The 20,530-nt window shown below is 42.6% G+C and overlaps 1 protein-coding gene across 2 annotated transcripts in view; it reads left to right on the forward strand.

The window, feature by feature from the left end:
• LOC139532115 (polypeptide N-acetylgalactosaminyltransferase 10-like) overlaps positions 1-20,530 on the forward strand; it is a 124,916-nt gene that overhangs the window by 88,857 nt on the left and 15,529 nt on the right. For both annotated transcript variants that reach the window (XM_071329285.1, XM_071329296.1), the window contains exons 5-7: positions 13,323-13,508; positions 13,704-13,887; positions 19,203-19,320. In XM_071329285.1, the coding sequence (XP_071185386.1) occupies positions 13,323-13,508; positions 13,704-13,887; positions 19,203-19,320 (488 nt within the window). The remainder of the gene's footprint in view (positions 1-13,322; positions 13,509-13,703; positions 13,888-19,202; positions 19,321-20,530) is intronic.

Raw genomic sequence — 20,530 nt, forward strand, 5'->3', positions numbered from 1 at the left:
GCTCCCAATATGAGATTGTTCTGTTTGGCTGGTCCATTTATCAGGCAGCGGCGAGGCATTGGAAACAGTCCCCCGGGCATTGCATTTCCCTCTGCAATTCTTTACATTGTATTACTATTCTATTAGAAATTATTCGGTGGCCCTTCTTCCAATTCGAGCCTGACGGCCGACACAAATGCCTAATGTCGTGCATGATCATTTTCCCCCTAATGCTGTTACCGCTGCGTTTTGAATGCATCTTGCTTAATTTTTTTATTTCACCTTTTATTTAACCAGGTAGGCCAGTTGAGAACAAGTTCTCATTTACAACTGCGACCTGGCCAAGATAAAGCAAAGCAGTGCGACAATAAGCAACAACACCGAGTTACAAATGGGATAAACAAAAGTACAGTCAATAACACAATAGAAAAATCTATATACAATGTGTGCAAATGAGGTAAGGCAATAAATAGGCCATAGTGGCGAAGTAATTACAATTTAGCAATTAACACGAATGATAGAATGTGCAGATGAGGATGTGTATGTAAAAATACTGGTGTGAAAAGAGCAGAAAAACAAACATATGGGGATGAGGTAGGTAGTTGGATGGGCTATTTACAGATGTGCTGTGTACAGCTGCAGCGATCGGTAAGCTTCTCTGACAGCTGACGCTTAAAGTTAGTGAGGGAGATAGGAGTCTCCAACTTCAGTGATTTTTGCAATTAGTTCCAGTCATTGGCAGCAGGGAACTGGAAGGAAAGGCGGCCAAAGGAGGTGTTGGCTTTGGGGATGACCAGTGAAATATACCTGCTGGAGCGCGTGCTACAGGTGGGTGTTGCTATGGTGACCAGTAAGCTGAGATAAGGCGGAGCTTTACCTAGCAAAGACTTATCGATTACCTGTAGCCAGTGGGTTTGGCGATGAATATGTAGCGAGGACCAGCCAACGAAAGCATACAGGTCGCAGTGGTGGGTAGTATATGGGGCTTTGGTGACAAACGGATGGCTGCAGCCAATTTGCTGAGTAGAGTGTTGGAGGCTCATTTGTAAATGACAACGCCGAAGTCAAGGATCGGCAGGATAGTCAGTTTTACGAGGTTATGTTTGACAGCATGAGTGGAGGCTTTGTTGCGAAATAGGAAGCCGATTCTAGATTTTATTTTGGATTGGAGATGCTTAACGTGAAGAAAGAATCACCCGCAGCAAGAGCGACATCATTGATATATACAGAGAAAAGAGTCGGCCCGAGAATTGAACCCTGTGCACCCCCATAGAGACTGCCAGAGATCCGAACAACAGGCCCTCCGATTTGACACACTGAACTCTGTCTGAGAAGTAGCTGGTGAACCAGGCAAGGCAGTCATTACAGTAACCAAGGCTGTTGAGTCTGCCGATAAGAATGTGGTGATTGACAGTCGAAAGCCTTGTCCAGGTCAATGGGCCTGTTGCTGTGGGTGGTGCAGAGCTGTTGGCCGAGTTTGGGGATGCCAGGTGAAAAGCATGGCCAGCCGTTGAGAAATGCTTATTGAAATTCTCATTTATCATGGATTTATCGGTGGTGACAGTGTTTCCTAGCCTCAGTGCAGTGGGCAGCTGGGAGAAGGTGCTCTTATTCTCCATGGACTTCAGTGTCCCAAACATTTTTGGATTTAGTGCTGCAGGAAACAAATTTCTGTTTGAAAAAGCTAGCCTTTGCTTTCCTAACTGACTGTATATATTGGTTCCTAACTTCCCTAAAAAGTTGCATATTGCGGGGACTATTAGATGCTAGTGCAGTATGCCACGGGATGTTTTTGTGCTGGTCAAGGGCAGTCAAGTCTGGAGTGAACCAAAGGCTATATCTGTTCTTAGTTCAATTTTTTTTTAAAGTGGCATGCTTATTTAAGATGGCAGTTAAAATGTCATTCACCTGATTGTGGGGAGTTTGGTGGTGAGCAGCCATTGTGTCCTGCTGTAAAAGGTTGTCTGTTAAAGGGGCCTTTTGCTTTGTGCTTATATTGTACATGACCAAAGGTAAGGCCATTTAATGAAAGTTGTGTGTGTTCCGTACACAGAGTGATTACTAGGGCTCACCTCCCCCTCAATTTCAATCAAAATTGAAAAACAAGTATTTTACAATATGTAGACACGCCCTATGTTTTGAATAAAATCAACTATATGCACTGAGCTTGTTTGATGCTTAAAATGCACTGTTTGATTAAGTAATTAAGACACAAGTGACTCAAGGGAGCCCAATGGCCAAGCTGTGTTATTTACAGCAAGTGCCTGTGTAACTGGCTCACGTTGTCTCTCTCTCTCCTCCCTGCTGCAGCAGAAAGGCACCACAGCACTGCAAGTGTTTTTTCGAGTTGTCCATGCTGAAGCTGCAACATAATTTCATCCATTTTGTTTTTTACTTGTTTCTCTGACTGAAAAGTTCTATTACCAAAATCCCTAATTTGTTTAGGAAAAACATTCCCAACTCTTGCTCTCTTTATGTGAAACATGTCAGCATTGCATGCATGTGACCAATAAGGTCATACCTACAGAATATCATAATCACATCAATATATTAGATATAACAAACTCCGAACACCGTAACACATTACAGCAAAATGGAGGTGGACGATGTGAAATAGAAACTCGAAACGGGCAAATGTTTACTGATTGCTCAGGGGGGAAGGGGAAGCCAGGTCTGTAGAAGACATTTGACTTACGGTGCTGTGATAAAGTATTTGTCCCCTTTCTGATTTCTCTATTTTTGCATATTTTTTTATACTGAATTATCAGATCTTCAACCAAAATCTAATATTAGATAAAGGAAACCTCTGTTTACAAATAACAACAAAAAAGTATACCTATTTATTTAACTAACAACGTTACGCAACACCTAATTCCCCTGTGTGAAAAAGTAACACTCAATAAGTGGTTGTGTCACCTTTAGCTGCTATGACTGCAAACAAATGCTTCCTGTAGCCGTTGATCAGTCCGTTACGTCACTGTGGAGGAATTTTGGCCCGGTCTTGCATGCAGAACTGCTTTAACTCAGTGACATTTGGGTTTTCAAGCATGAATTGCTCGTTTCAAGACCTGCCACAACATCTCAATTGGGATTAGGTCTGGACTTTGACTAGACCATTCCAAAATGTCAAATTTGTTGCTTTTTAATAATTTTAATGTAGACTTGATTGTGTGTTTAGGATCATTGTCTTGCTACATAACCCAGCTGCGCTTCAGTTAACAGACGGATGGCCTGTCATTCTCCTGTAGAATTCATGGTTCCTTGTATTAAGGCAAGTCATCCAGGTCCTTAGGTAGCGAAGTGTGATGTTTGGGGATGCTAACACCAACATGCTTGACCGTTGGTTAGTATGAGGTTCTTACTGTGGAATGCAGTGTTTGGTTTTTGCCAGACATAATGGGACCCATCTTGTCCAAAAAGTTGACTCAAAAAAGCATCTGAAAGCACATCAAGACTCTTGGAAGAATGTTCTATGGACAGATGAGTCAAACGTATAACTTTTTGGATGACATGGGTGCTGTATTTTTTTATCTGCCCGTTTAGAACAGTGTAAACAACACTAAATAAATTATAAGTAATACCAGAGAGTCTGTTCTAACAAAAAACAATTGTTATGCCTTTATTACAGCATAGCAAAGATTAAAAACAGCAGAATTTGTGAAAATGCTTTATCCAACATTTTGCTGTTGCGTGAGGCTTGGTGCTCACAGAATCAGTAGGATATTAAACAAACACTTAAACAGGCAACAGAAGCAGGATCTGTCTTATTTCTGTAGATATACAGTACCAGTCAAAAGTTTGGACACCTACTCATTCCAAGGTTTTTTGTTGTTTTTACTATTTTCTTCATTGTACAATAATAGTGAAGACATCAACACTATGAAATAACACACATGGAATCATTTTGTAACCAAGAGTGTTAAACAAATCAAAATTTTTATATTTGAGATTCTTCAAAGTAGCCAACCTTTGCCTTGATGACAGCTTTGCATACTCCTGGCATTCTCTCAACCAGCTTCAGGAGGTAGTCACCTGGAATGAATTTCAATTAACAGGTGTGACTTTGTTAATTTGTGGAATTTCCTTCATCCGTTTGAGCCAATCAGTTGTTGTGACAAGGAAGGGGTGGTAATGCAGAAGATGGCCCTATTTGGTAAAAGAGCAAGTCCATATTATGGCAAGAGCAGCTTAAATAAGCCAAGAAAAATGACAGTCCATCATTACTTTAAGACATGAAAGACATTTCAACAACTTTGAACGTTTCTTCAAGTGCAGTCGCAAAACCATCAAGCACTATGATGAAACTGGCTCTCATGAGGACCGCCACAGGAAAGAAAGACCCAGAGTTACCTCTGCTGAAGAGGATAACTTCATTAGAGTTAACTGAACCTCAGATTGCAGCCCAAATAAATTATTCACAGAGTTCAAGTAACAGACACATCTCAACATCAACTGTTCAGAGGAGGCTGTGTGAATCAGGCCTTCATGGTCGAATTGCTGCAAAGAAACCACTACTAAAGGACACCAATAAGAACAAGAGACTTGGTTGGGCCAATACACACAAGCAATGGATGTTAGACCAGTGGAAATCTGTCCTTTGGTCTGATGAGCCTAAATTTGAGATTTTTGGTTCCAACTGCTGTGTCTTTGTGAGAAGCAGAGTATGTGAATGAATGATCTCTGCATGTGTGGTTCCCAACGTGAAGCGCGGAGGAGGTGTGGAGGTGCTTTGCTGGTGACACTGTCAGTGACTTATTTAGAATTCAAGGCACACTTAACCAGCATAGCTACCACAGCATTCTGCAGCAATATGCCATCCCGTCTGGTTTGCGCTCATTTGTTTTTCAACAGGACAATGTCCCAACACACCTCCAGGCTGTGGAAGGTTTATTTGACCAAGAATGAGAGTAATTGAGTGCTGTATCAGATGACCTGGCCTCCACAATCACTCAACCCTATTAAGATGGTTTGGGATGAGTTGGACCGCAGAGTGAAGCAAAAGCAGCCAACTAGTGCTCAGCATATGTGGGAACTCCTTCAAGACTGTTGGAAAAGCATTCCTCATGAAATTGGTTGAGAGAATGCCAAGAGTGTGCAAAGCTGTCATCAAGGCAAAGGGTGGTTACTTTGAAGAATCTAAAATATATTTTGATTTGTTTAACACTTTTTTTGGTTACTACATGATTCCATATGTGTTATTTCATAGTTTTGATGTCTTCACTATTATTCTACAATGTAGAAAATAGTAAAAATTAAGAAAAACCCTCGAATGAGTAGGTGTGTCCAATCTTTTGACTGGTAGTGTATATGGATGACGTATAAAGCCTGGCACATTTCAATAGTTAGGCTATTGATTATAGACCTAATTAAGTTGGTTTTCATTTTCTGCTGCCTCCGCCACATTGTTTTCAACACCAATATGCTGGTTAACTTTTCTATTATGCACACAGCAACATAAAGGCGCCGATTCTTAGGGGCACTAAAGATTACCGTATGTTTCAGAACCGCATCCTCCTTAGTGTTGCACCATTATTTATACATTAATATAACCATATACAATTTCAGTATCACATGTCTTAGCGATGGACTGTGCCATTGCTCTGGCCTCCGCAATGGAGTAGTCCATTGAGACGGGTGCGAATCAGACAGGTGATTACAGTTAACTTCTATTCACAATCAACAGGACCAAGGCGAACCCTTTAGATGAGCAGCCTCAGTGAACTTAAGTCTATATATAGACACTTTACCAAACTAAATGACTCAAGAGCCCTCTCAGGTAAGAATGTCTGTTGTAAAAATAACTTATAAAGGCCATGAACCTGCCATATACCCAGTAGTCCAAGAAATAAAGGGTAGATATAGAGACGGAAGTTTTGAAGTTGTTTTTGTCGTATTTACGGGATACGCATGGTATACATCGTCCAATGAAATGCTTGCTTGTAGATTCCTTCAAGACAATTCAACAATAAGAAATAATAAAATATAAGAATATGAACATAAAATAAATTGCAGGAGAAAAGAATAATACATTTGAGCAGAAGTATAATCTAGGAAGACACAATTTATTGTCCAATATGTACATGTGTATTGGGGAAGGGTTGGGGGGCAAGTGTATAATAAGAGTCTGGTAGCAGCAATTGTGATGTTTGTGTGAAGCATGAATGTACAGTATATGTGGGCATGCATGAGTGAGTAAGATTCAGAGCAGGTGGTCAGTCCAGTTCAAGTGTTCAGCAGTCTGATGGCTTGTAGATACCAACAGGCTCAGAGACAGTTTCTATCAGACCTCATGCTCCGATACAGTCTGCCCGGTGGTAAGGGAGAGAACAGCTCGTGGCAGGGTTGTGTGGGGTCTTTGTTGCGTGCTTTCCTCGGGCACCGTTTGAAGTAGTTGTCCTGGATGGGTGGGAGTACAGTCTCAGTGATGAATTGGGCTGTCTTCACCACTTGCTGGAGGGCCTTGCGTTCATGGACGAAGCAATTCCAGTACCAGACCGTGATGCAAGCGGTCAAGATGCTCTCGATTGTGCAACGGTTTTTGGAGAGGCCCCGGGGTGGCATGCCGAATTCCTTCAGCCGCCTTAGGAAGTAGATATGCTGTTGCGCCTTATTGTCGAGTGGTGGTGTTGGTCCATGACAGGTCCTGGTGGACGCTGAGGAACTTAAAACTTGTGACTCTTTCTATTGCAGTCTTGTTGATGTGGATCGGGGCATGTTCCCTCTACTTCCTGAAGTCCATAATCAACTCTTTCTTGTTTGTTGACGGAGAGGTTGTTGTCATGACAGCACAATGCCAGTTCACTTATCTCCTCCCTATAGACTCATTCGATGTTGTTGGTAATCAGGCCTACAACCGTGGTGTCTTCATCAAACTTGATGTTGGTGACGTGCAATGCCACACGGTTGTGGGTGAACAGGAAGTAGAGCAGAGGACTGAGGACACACCCCTGGTGGGCCCCTCTGTTAAGAGTCAGTGTGGAGGAGGTGGTGTTGCCAATCCTCACAGCCTGTGGTCTGCCCGTCAGGAAGTCCAGGATCCAGTTGCTGAGGGTGGTGTCCAGACTCAGGGGTCTGAGCTTGGTGTCGAGCTTGGAGGGAACAATAGTGTTGGATGCTGAACTGTAGTCGGTGAACAGCATTCTCACATAGTTGTTCCTCTTGACCAGATGATTTACGGTCGTGTGAATAGCAGTGGACATGGTATCTTCCATGGATCTGTTGGAGCAGTAGGCAAATTGAAGTGGGTCCAGTGTGCCTGGCATGCTGGCCTTTATGTGGGCCATGACCAGCCTCTCGAAGACCTTCGCGATGACAGAGGTGAACGCTACGGGTTGCTTGTTTTTCTTGGGCACTGGGATGGTGGTGGTGTCCTTAAAGCAGGTGGGGACTACAGCCTGGGACAGTAACAGGTTGAAGATGTCCGAGAAGACGCCCGTCATCAGTGTGGTCAGCACACACACTGATGATGCGGCCTGGGATGCCATCTGGCCTGGCGGCTTTGTGAGTATTCACTCTTGAGAGCTTTTCTCACGTCCGCCTCAGCAAGCGAGAGCAGTGAGTGTCTTCCTGTATGGCTCAGTATTGTCTTGCTCATCTGCGAGGTAGGCTTCGGTGGGCACCGCACAGCTGAATTTGCCTTTATAGTCTGTGAGAGCCTGTAGTCCTTACCACATGCGACAAGACTGAGTTGTCAAACATAAATTCAAGTTTGAGTCTGTGTTGTCTTTTTGTGCCCCTAATGGATTTGCAAAGCTCGTACCTGCTTGCCTTGTACTCGTCATCGGGGTTCGTTCTACTGACATTGAATGCTGCAATACAGGCTCTCAGCATTGTACGGGTATGTCCGGATTGTTATTGTGGGTACAACATCAAAACATTTCCTAATGAAAACTGACTATGTATATTACTCAATGTTGATGGATTGAGTCCTGGGTGGATTAATCTTTGAACATATTCCAATCGGTATTTTCAAAACAAATATGCAACATTGAGTCTGCCTCTGTCCAGCGCCACACTATTCTCTGTTGGTGGCTCCCTCTTGAGTTGCTGCTTGTAGTCGGAGTAGGAACAGAGACGTGATCTGATTGGCCGAAGTGGGGACGGGATGGCTATGTATGTGTCACAGATGTTTGTGTATACATTGTCAAGCACGCTGGATCCTCTTGTGGGGCTGGATAAATGTTGGGGATATTTTGGGAAAATGTGTTTTAGACGGACTTGGTTGAAGTCACGTGTGACGGTAAGGACTGTTTCCGGCTGTCTAATGATCTTGTGCAGTTCGCTGAGTGACGCATTGGTGTTTGCTTGTGGCGGTTTGTACACATCTGTGATAATAACACACTTGAATTCCCTCTTCATATAGTGGGGTCGGCATTTTAGCATCAGAAACTCCAGGTCAAGTGAACAGGAGCCTTAGATCATCTCGGCCAGGAGCAACAGGCAAGCCTGCTGTGCGGGGAACAATAGAGTGAAAGTAGTATTCCGATTCTGGGAGGCTGAGAGTTAGCCATAGAAAAAAGTTCAGCAGGGACCGAAAAGACGCGCGCCCTCTTAAGCGCCACTGTCAGAAATTAGGGACTGTGGGTATCAGAAGTATTCACCCCCCCCCCCCCCCCTTGGATTTCTTCACATTTTGTGACAAAGTCGGATAAAAATGTATTTAATTGGGGTTTTTGTCGATGATCTACACAAAATACTCTGTCCATGTGAAGGTTCTTTTTTATTTAAAGATTAGTTGGGAACACCTTTTGGCAGCAAGAGTCTTCTTGGGTAAGTCTCTAAGAGCCATTATTATTTTCAATATTCTTTTTCAAGCTCTGTCAAGGTGTTGGTCATTTCTAGACAGCTATTTTCAAGTCTTGCCATAGATTGTCAAGCAGATTTAAATCAAAACTGTAACTTGGCCGCTCAGGAACATTCACTTTTCTTGGTAAGCAACTCCAATGTAGATTTCGCTTTGTGTTGTAGGTTATTATCCTGCTGAAAGGTGAATTTCTAGTGTAAAGTAGACTGAAGCAGGTTTTCCTCTAGGAGTTTGCCTGTGCTTAGCTCCATCTCGTTTATTTTATCCTGAAAAAAAAACTCCCCAGTCTTTGAGGATTTCAAGCATAGCCATGCCATGATGCAGTCGCCACCATGCTTGAAAATAAGCAGGCAGTTAGCCAATGTTGTGTTGGATTTGCCTGAAACATAAGGCTTTCCATTTAGGACAAAGTGTATTCCTTTGTCGTGTTTTTGTTGTTGCAGTATTACTTTAGTGACTTGTTGCATACAGGATGCATGTTTTGGATTTTTTTTAAATCTGTATGTTTGTATTATTCTTTTCACTCTGTCATTTAGGTCATTATTGTAGAGTGTTATTGATCCATCCTCAGTTTTCTCCCATCATAACCATTCAATTCCGTAGGTATTTTAAAATCACCAATGGCCTCATGGTAACATCCCTGACAGTTTCCTTCCTGTCCTGCAGCTCAGTCCAGAAGGACGACTGTGTCTTTGTCTAGGTGCTTTAATACCTCATCCACAGCTAAATTATTAACTTGACTATGCCTAAAGAGATATTCAATGTCTGTTATTGTTACCCATCTACCAATCACTGCCCTTTGTGGCTTTCGAAAAGCTCCCAGGTCTTCATAGTTGAGTCTGTGCTTGAAATGTAATTCTTGACTGAGGGACCTTACAGATATTGTATGTATGGGGGACAGAGGAAGGGGTAGTGAATTAAATCACGTCAACCCATATTATTTCAGTCCATTTAACTTATGTAATTTGTTAACCCATATTTTACTCCTGAACTTATTTAAGGGGTGAATAGTTATGCAACAACTAAATTTTAGTTGTAAATTTTTTTTATAAAGTAGAATTTGCTCTTCACTTTGACATTGGAGTATTTTGTGTAGCCCAATGACAACAAAAAACAATTACATCTATTTCAGTCCCACAAAATGTGTAAAGATCCAAGGTGAGTGAATACTTATAATACCCACTGTATGTACTCATGTTTTCACCCTAAGTTTTTTACTGTGGTGTCGGATGGAATAACTCAGTAATGTGCCTGCATCTGGGCACTTCTGCGAGAGAGGGAATGAGGAAGAGGGAACACAGGAGAGTGGGAGAATCGGATGGATTTCATTACTGGCTTGCTCACGTATATTGAAGAGACAGGATATGGGTCTCATCTGTGGCTGGAAGAGGGAGGTGATGGTTAGTGTGAGGGGGGCAGGAGAGGTTTGATGGAAATTTGCCTTCAATCGCCTTAATCCATTATGAGGGCCTTAATGTGAATTTGATGTAATCAGTGTCGAGTTCATTCGGTTGCACATAGATGGTGTTTGTCTTTCTGTTACACACTGACCTTGAAGCATGAGGCGAACGGAGAACAACCAAGTCCATATACGACATGTTATATTATCCAGTCAGAATGGCCAGGTGGTTATTGTAAAAGAGAATGTTCTCTGTGAACTGAATGTAGGCTTACGCTTAACTCGCTTGGATTGATTAAGCGGTGTTGCTACAGCTCTGAAAATATATTTGAGATTGGGAGAAACGTGTTGAAAAAACACCGCTACCAATAACTCATTTTCTTCCATCTAAATCAGTCTTCTTACAAAATCGTCTGTAGCGTTTCTTCTATGGAAAGATGAGACAATCAAGAGCATAATGGTGTTCTCCATTTTGCTCTACGACGCCCACAAGTGTCTTGGGAATCGTCTGAAGTTTGTATAGTCGATCTGCCAACTTCTGTCTGTAGGGTCCGAAAAGTTTGGGCTACACACTAATAGACTCTCACAAACACGTTGGTTGTTTTGCTCTAGGATGCTGTTTTCATGACTCGTCTGAAGGTCCCCCGGGAACCAGTTGAAAAAATATATGAAAGCATATAGAAAGTATTCATACCCTTTCGCTTTTTCCACATTTTGTTACGTTACAGCCTTATTCTAAAAGGGGTCTGAATATTTTCTGAATGCACTGCAGCTTAGTAGGACCCCCCCCCCTCAGCTTTGACTGTTTAGGGCCAAAAATAAGGGGTTAGATACATGTAAAAAATATATATATTATATACAGTAGCAAGAAAAACTATGTGAACCCTTTGGAAATGCCTGGATTTCTGCATAAATTGGTCATAAAATTTGATCTGATCATCATCTAGGTCACAACAATAGACAAACACAGTTTTCTTAAACTAATAACACACAAACAAATATACGTTTTCATGTCTTTATTGAACACACTGTGTAAACATTCACAGTGCAAGGTGGTAAAGTATGTGACCTGTTGGATTTAATAACTGGTTGACCCTCCTTTGGCAGCAATAACCTCAACCAAACGTTTTCTGTAGTTGCAGATCAGACCTGCACAACGGTCAGGTGGAATTTTGGACCATTCCTCTTTACAAAACTTTTTCAGTTAAGCAATATACTTGGGGTGTCTGGTGTGAACTGCTCTCTTGAGGTCATGTCGCAGCATCTCAATCGGGTTGAGGGTCAGGACTCTGACTGGGCCACTCCAGAAGGTGTATTTTCTTCTGTTGAAGCCATTCTGTTGTTGATTTACTTCTGTGTTTTGGGTCGTGGTCGTGTTGAGCTTCAATTGGCGGACAGATAGCCTAACATTATTTTGCTAAATGTATTGATAAACTTGAATTCATTTTTCTGTCGATGATAGCCAGCTGTCCAGGCCCTGAGGCAGCAAAGCAGCCCCAAACCATGATGCTCCCTCCACCATACTTTACAGTTGGGATGAGGTTTTGATGTTGGTGTGCTGTGCCTTTGTTTTCTACACACAGTGTGTTCCTTCCAAACAACTCAACTGTAGTTTCATCTGTCCACAGAATATTTTGCCAGTAGCGCTGTGGAACATCCAGGTGCACTTTTGCAAACTTCAGAAGTGCAGCAATGTTTTTTTTTGGACAGCAGTGGCTTCTTCCGTGGTGTCCTCCCATGAACACCATTCTTGTTTAGTGTTTTACGTATCGTAGACTCGTCAACAGAGATGTTAACATGTTCCAGAGATTTCTGTAAGTCTTTAGCTGACACTCAAGGTTTCTTCTTAACTTCATTGAGCATTCTGCGCTGTGCTCTTGCAGTCGGCCACTCCTAGGGAGAGTAGCAACAGTGCTGAACTTTCTCCATTTATAGACAATTTGTCTTACCGTGGACTGATGAACATCAAGGCTTTTAGAGATCCTTTTGTAACCCTTTCCAGCTTTATGCAAATAAACAATTCATAATCTTAGGTCTTCTGATATCTCTTTTGTTTGAGGCATGGTTAACATCAAGCAATGGTTCTTGTGAATAGCAAACTCAAATTTTGTGAGTGCAGCTCTAACCAACATCTCCAATCTCGTCTCATTGATGATTGGACTCCAGGTTAGCTGACTCCTGACTCCAATTAGCTTTTGGAGAAGTCATTAGACTAGGGGTTCACATACTTTTTCCAACCTACACTGGGAATCTTTAAATGATGTATTCAATATATCAGATAAAATTTGATGACCAATTTATGCAGAAATCCAGGTAATTCCAAAGGGTTCACATACACTTTTTCTTGCCACGTGGATATGGATAAAGATGTAGATATATCTATATAGATATATATAGATCTATAGATATCTATATCCTGATATTTTTTATCACTCAGATATAGGACACACACTTAAGAACAAACATCCTTTAGATTTTTTTAGGGGACTATCTGTTGGTCCATGTTGTGAATCTGTTATTTAATGTGTTTCTATGGCCTAATAGCAGTAAAGCCTAAATACATGTTTCATCAAAAAAATTATTTATTTTATTTTGATACTTCAAGGGGTATTAAAATTCAAAATCAAATAGCAAAATGAGCCTTGGTAGAACCCTTTCCCCCGGCTTAGACTGTAATGGATTAATACCTAGAATATTTTTCATTGTACTCCTACATTTCTGTATGTGCTCCTACATTTTTCGACTTAGGAGCACATGTGCTCTTTGTAAAAAATGTCAGCGTCAGAGCCCTTTGACATGTTTGTTGAAGCAGCTGCCCATGTCTGTTATGCCTGTAGACTTTTTCTTCATATTCATGTGGGGAAGCATGCTTTTGTAAGCACTCACTGCAGCAGTCGAAGGTCTTCTTTGGCCATGTCTTTATGCGCACCGTTCCTCATTAACCACTCTCCATGCGCATGTTAATCTCTCCTTGTCCACAAAGCACCTGAAAAAAATCTGTTTTCATATGTGTGTTTGTCCTTTTTTGTGGATGGGTCTGTCCTCCAGAGCTCCTGGAGTCCTTACTAAAGCGATGCAGTGTGCATATGTGTGTCTGAATGCATGTTCTGTGTGTGTTGTAACTCGTCTCTCTCCCTGTAGAGCACCTTAAGGCGTCTCTGGAAGAGTACATGGTGCGGATGCCCAAGGTGAGGATCTTGCGCACCAAGAAGAGGGAGGGGCTCATCAGGACACGTCTGCTGGGGGCGGCAGCCGCCAAGGGAGAGGTCATCACTTTCCTCGACTCGCACTGTGAAGCCAACGTCAACTGGCTGCCCCCGCTGCTGGGTAAGTCATTCTGTTAGAACACACTGAGCTTTGCTATGGAGTTGCTTTCTGGTCATTCTGTGGTAGATGAATATACTAGAATATAATTACTGATCTGTACAATGTGCCCATTACCTTTTCCAAAGGGGGGACATTTCACGGTAACACTGTTTGTTTGACTTTGGCCGTGTACCTCTTTCTCTCTCGCTCTCTCAGACCGTATCGCCACAAACAGGAAGTCCATTGTCTGTCCGATGATCGACGTGATTGACCATGACAACTTTGGTTACGAGACACAGGCCGGTGACGCCATGCGAGGAGCGTTTGACTGGGAGATGTACTACAAACGCATCCCCATCCCCTCTGAGCTGTCAAAAGAGGACTCTAGCGAACCCTTCGAGTGAGTATTACTGGACCAGACAACACATCAGGGCCCAGCAAATCAGCACATGGGGGGGGAAAGTCAAGTCCATGCTAGTGTGAAGGACTCCATGGCTACTGGCCTGTTAGACAATATGCTCCCCTCTTTCATTGCAAGATGAGGCAAGGCTTCCCTGGGCTCCACGCTTCTGTGAGAAATTGGGAATATCAACTAAATTGTGACTCTGAATATTCATGGTCGATTAAATGGGATTCTAATTCTTACAGTGATACAGGATAGCGTGATGAAAATCTGAGGGGTGGAATAGGAACGACATGGCACCAGTGAGGGAGTAACGTCGGACGAGCAGACCTATTTTGATAAGTGCTTTGCAAAAAACATCACTGTCTCCACGGTTACCTTCCTTCCTTATCTGTGCGGTGCAGCCTGCGGGTTCACGGCTGTTGACTGCCAAAGACTTCTGCCTTTTTGAATGCTCAAAACCATTTGCCCTTGGAAGATTTAAAAAAAAAACTGAACTTGACTGTTACCGTTCTAGCTACTTCAGGATTTTTCCTAATTCTTGGGAAGCCCCGGAATGCTCTGAGCTTCCAGCCTCCCACTATCTGCCCTGTTTCCTTAATTGATCATCCTAACGGAGAGGCTTAGGACCCAGATGTGTGCCTGCCTGTCTTCCTCCCTGTCCGGCTCTCTCATGAGTCAGAGTGAAATGTCAAACTTTTCTCCCACTCTCCAATATCAATCCAGTGAGGGTTCATCTCTGCCTCCAATTTAGAGATGGAGGGGACCACTGGTATCCATGACAGCCCATGGCGTTCATGCGGGAAGTGTCTGTGTTGCCAGGGCCTGTTCTTTTGGGAGGGCCTGTAATCTGAGACGGAGACCGTAGTGTGTCTCATTTGGACACCTTGTTTTCTGTTTAATTGTCTCCCTCTGACAGCCCTTCCAGTCAGGGACACCTCTCCAGTGTGTCCCTTCAAATCCTGTCTGCCTTTACGGGCCGTCGATAAACACTACATTCATCATTACCTGTCTGCCACTCTGATTTATTAGAACCCGTCAGATGAGTTAGAATGTCCAGAGAGTGACGGCTCATCAAATCACTGAGGTGCAAATGACTATCCTTTTCGCCCCAAATGGATACACACATAATTAATACTTAGCCAAATGTGTGTCTCTGACACACACACACACACACACACACACGTTTTGACATGCCTATGTACACTGAGTGTACAAAACATTAAGCACACCTTCCTAATACTGACCAGCACCCCCTTTTGCACTCAGAACAGCCTCAATCCGTCGGCGCATGGACAGTAGCCCGTCTGTTGCTCTACACAATTGTCAGCCTCCTTTGTCCTCTCATCAATCACCCGTTTTCGACCACTGGCCTGACGTTAACTGGATGTCCTTTGGGTGGCGGACGATTCTCGACACACATGGGGAAACTGTTGAGCGTGAAAAACTCAGCAATGTTGCAGTTCTTGACACACTCAAACCGTTGCACCTGGCACCTACTACCATACCCTGTTCAAAGGCACCTTTTGTCTTTCCCATTCACCCTCTGAATGGCACACATACATAATCCATGTCTCAATTGTAACCAACTGCCTTGATTCAGTCTTATGTATCAAAATTTGAAATTGTGTTTTTTTACATTGGATAAAAGCAGACAGAGCTGGTATATCATGCACTGCATTTGAGGAACAATGGGAAAGTAATTCTGCTTTGAAAGTTAATAAACTTGTTAGCTCACTTTTAAGAAACGGGCCTTTTTAATGTTTTGGTACCAACTGGAGAGCTCTTTGTCTGAATGCTGTCATTCAGCATCGTTCACACCCTCTTAAGTTTTAACCCAAACCATGTCTTTAAGGGTTGATCCGAACGTTCTGACCTCACAACAGCAATCAAGCACCCAAGCTAACATTGACTAGCTTGCTAGCGACTTCCAGACACAAATGAGCGAACTCCCCACTCTGACCATTTTACTCGCCCTAGCAGAGCTGGTTAGGCAGTTTTCCTGTTATCCGGAGCGTTGGTGGCTTTAACTGTACCGCTGGCAACAATTTAATTATACTTTTTTGCCAACTTTTACTGACACCGGCCATATTCAACGGGTATTGAGCGTTCGTAAATTGTTCAGTTATTCTGCGCTCTGGCACACTCAGACGAGAGTGCTTTGAAATCGGAGTAGATGGCCAGACTGTATTTATAAATGCACACGAAATGGTTACTTGCATAGTGGAGTCTTTTGTTAAGACATGTAGCTAGCTAGCTAGGTAAACAATGAACCATAATCCCAACTCATGACGTTGCTACCCTGCATGAATCGGCAGTTAACCAACCGGGTTCAATTTTAGCTAGCTAACATTAGGCTATAACTAGCCAAGCAAATGGCTCTGAGATACAAATAATAAGATCATACACGTAACGTTAGGTAGCGAGCCAACTGTTAGCTAGCTAACAGTACACTGTAACTTGAAATGAAAATGACTTTGTCAAAATGAGAAATGTGTAATATCTGAAAATGTAGCTAGCTAGACTATCTTACCTGTGGTCTGAAATCGGAGTAGATAGCCAGAGCGAATTTACCAGCTAAGTCTATCAACAGTTGTCACAGTGACATTCTATTGAAATGGATACTTGCATAGTGGTAGGCTGGACACATTACATTTTTAACAACGCTTTTTGCTGATAACTACTTCATTACATCCGCCGTGGAGCCCAGTTTCATAATATGACCATATTTCTCAGCTGCTTGCCGTTGTTTTGAAGTAATCACGATAAAACAGGCCTTATTTTAGGGCATTTTTAACCCTGCCAGTTCCTATTAACGTAAACTCACCCCATTCTGTACAAATGTGCGCAACCGCAACATTCATACGAGGCTACAAAGAAAACTAATGGGACTGTAGCGACTGTGTTGACTTCAAAATCAGGCGTGTGAACTACGTTTCTATTCAAGTGTTGATCGACATGGTAATGTATTGGAGAAAAGTTGAAAAAACGGACCCTCCGTTACATTGTGACGTGTCATGTCGTAACGTACAGCACGCATAAAGCAACTATTTCTGTCTTACAATCTCTCTCCACCAGGTGTAGCACTTCTCTCATCGTTTAAAAACAAGAAATGGACAGTGACGGGGGTAAGGGGGGATACCTAGTCATTTTTTGCATCATCATTGCATGCGATCACGATTCTCAAAGCCGCTGTTTACTTCTAAGATCACTTTAGCACATGATTCAAATTCGACACAAACATTCAAATAGGTATGTAATGACACATTATATAAACTCTTTATAGTGTTTTATTTACATTTTAGAGGCGATAAGGTGATAAGTTGGACAGATCGAGTGGAAAAAAGCTATTTTCCCACACAACATCTCTCCTTCTCACTATCACACATTTGTTTCGCTTCCCCACCCGCCATTTTTTTAAAGACCCGACTGAGCTCATTGCCTTGTTGAATTATGCAGAAACGGGCAGTGTGGGGGTCATGTAATTGATTATGTTGGAAAGGGGGGAAATTGTGCTTTACAATGGTATTGACAATTACAGTTGATCTGGAAGTATTAAGTTTTTGCGGCGCAAAAATAAGGTCAATTGTACGGACCAAGGCGATGTACAAAAGTGAATGAGTTTACGTTAGTTCTATTGAACACCGTGGCACCAACTCACCTTAAGAAAATTCTATTCCCAGCTTATTGTTCTACGTCACAATGCCTGCTTTGCTATTGTTGACAATGAGACCTGCTCACGTTGTTTAAAACAACATTAGGCTATTTGAAATGCATTAGGCTATTTGAAATGCTATTATCGCCACCCCGCTAACTAGCTATCCATTTCACACCGGTTACATAGGCATGTCTGTCTATTTCGCCAAAAATCTCGCAATGTGTAAATTTAGATTTTTTTAAAGTCTGACGTTGTTTTAGTTATGAGAATCTCCTCTATCTAATTATGTAAGTCTGGGCAGCGAGCTCGGTTGTCATCAAATGCTAGCTCCAAAATATTTTTTGCCCTTGGAACGCTGTGCTCTCCCAATTGTCTTCCTATGGAGAGGCATGCCGGTCTATTTCGCCAAATATCTCACAATGTGTATATTTAGATCTTTTTCAGGACGGGCACCATTTTAATCAGGAGAATCTCCTCTTTGTAATTATGTAAGTCTGGGCAGCGAGCACGTTTGTCATCGATCACTAAACCAGAAATAGTCTGAAGTCTATCTTACCCGTATACATCATGGTTGGACGCTTCTCCCTGTCACGGATGCCATGGTTGCCCAGTTTGAAGAATGTAATCCGGAGACCGGTGTTTTCTCCATCTCCTTACCTATCATACTCTAATTCCACTGATTTCAAAACTCAGTCCTCCAGAAGGTGGAGAGCAACACTTATGCAGTTCTACTAAACAACATATTTTTGAAAAAGCCCCGTTAGACAGGTTTACCTACACATACTAACCAGCTCAAATAAATAGAAGCATGCTAATATGGCAGACCAATCCGAACTCATCTCTCGGCAGCCCACTCATTATCTCAGCCAATCATTGGTAGCAGGAAGGTTGCTGTTTTTTTCTGTGGCTAAACCAACTAGGCTCGTAATTTTGATATTTTTATTCGTAATTACAGATGGCATAAGTTTGTTATTAAGGCACATGAATTACATAGATTACGTTCAAGTGGCGATCGTGTGAAGTAGTGACATACGCCTAGTTTCCTGAAACGGGTCACAATTGTCTCGAGGCTTAAAAATCCTTCTTTAACCTGTCTCCTTCCCTTCATCTACACTGATTGAAGTGGATTGTGACATCAATAAGGGATCATAGCTTTCACCAGGATTCACCTGGTCAGTCTTTTGTACACGGTGTACATCCTTGGGGTTCACAGCAAGACTTAGACCCTGATTTTCATTCAAAGCCACTTGAGGGAAGCGATCCTACAGTGGAGCTGGAGTGTCATTATGTGTTTCCCATTATGCATTGAGTATGACACCTATTATGCCAGTCAGGTTCAGCCGTGGTTGATGGTTTAATTGTTTCTGTGTTGTTCAGAGAACCCCCGGGAAAAGCTGAGCCGGGTGCACATAACTCTCAAATTGAGTCTAGTTGCGTTCTAAAGCCTTCGTCTGGCACAGTCTATAAAGACGACTGTAATCCGCGGGCCTGCCATTGCCGCCACCTTGATTTACACACTTTTGATTTGTATGAATATCTTCCTGTCCTTTTGGCTGGTCTGAAACCAGTGATTTGATTTAAAGGACAGTGTCATCATGTTGGGGTATGAGTGTGACCGGTATTGGCATTGTATACCCCCCTTCTTGTCCTTGAGGTCTCCTGTGATGGCTGGTGGACTCTTCGCCGTGGACAGAAAGTGGTTCTGGGAGTTGGGAGGATATGACACAGGACTGGAGATCTGGGGAGGAGAGCAGTACGAGATCTCTTTCAAGGTAAAACGCCACAATGACACTGGACATTAAGACAGCTTTGTTGTTTTTGGGAAGATTACCTTATTGACTTACAGCTGTGTTCTTACGCTTGCAAGTCTCAAGTCTCACCAGGGACAAGTACAAAAATGTATGCACTCACTACTGTAAGTTGCTCTGGATAAGAGTGTCTGCTAAATGGCAAATGGATAAGATGCCTAGTTGAGTCAGGTAGGTCAGTGCTGGGCTGGAACAAATGCTTACACATCCTGTAGTTCCCCAGGACCAGGGTTGAAGAACACCAAATCTCACCACCAACAAGCTGAAGCCCCCGCTGCCTAGTTTTATCAGAAGCCCATTAACTAACGAGCTCTAAGGCAATGGTGGAAGTTGGCATTTAGATTTCACCTCATGGTCCAAATCTGCTCTGCTTCTCCGAGAGCTCCTACATCCATTATACTCAGAAACCATATTAGATTATGCTTTAGAGTTCTGCCTCACTATTAATTACTCCATAGGATAGCCATTTATTATGTGGACTCGTACACATGTCAGTGGCACACTAGTCTCTCCATTGTCTCCAATCCCCAGCCCTCCTCTTCCCCTTTGGAGCTAAAGTGTTTTGGAAAGCTCATCAAAATAATTTAATTGTGGTTTTAAAGCAAGGCTCTTGCAGACTCACTTATATTCAGCTCAGTGGTACTGCCAGTGTACGTAAAGTCTGCAGAAAGTCAGTGGCACTCCTCTGCTTGGCCAAAAGACTGCATTAGAACATGAAACCCTGGGTAAAGTGTGGAGAGGGTGCAGCGCAACCCATCCTCTCATCCTTCCTCTCATCAAATGAAAGAGGTTGATTCGCCGTCTAGTCTCTTGACAGATCTCAGGCCTGGTCGGGGAATAGGACGGAGACCAAAATGTTAAAAGCGGACCAGAATTCACTCAGATCATTCTGTAGCCTTTTACCGATGTAATGCTGTGACTCCACTGTTGGAATGCAGAGAGAAACTGATATAAAAGGATAATAATACCATGGCAGAGACAAGAGAATATTCTCTTTGTTGCTGTCAGATGATACTTTGGTAATATAGCCAATGAAAAGACATGCACTTGTCCTGGCCGACTTGCACTGATTTTGCTGATAAACACTTTGAGGGAAAATGTACTTGCTACAATTATGATATGTTGTCTCACCTAGCTATCTTAAGGCGAATGCATAAGAGTATCTGCTAAAGTA

This window comes from Salvelinus alpinus, chromosome 1, assembly GCF_045679555.1.
Source record: "Salvelinus alpinus chromosome 1, SLU_Salpinus.1, whole genome shotgun sequence".
NCBI lineage: Eukaryota > Metazoa > Chordata > Actinopteri > Salmoniformes > Salmonidae > Salvelinus > Salvelinus alpinus.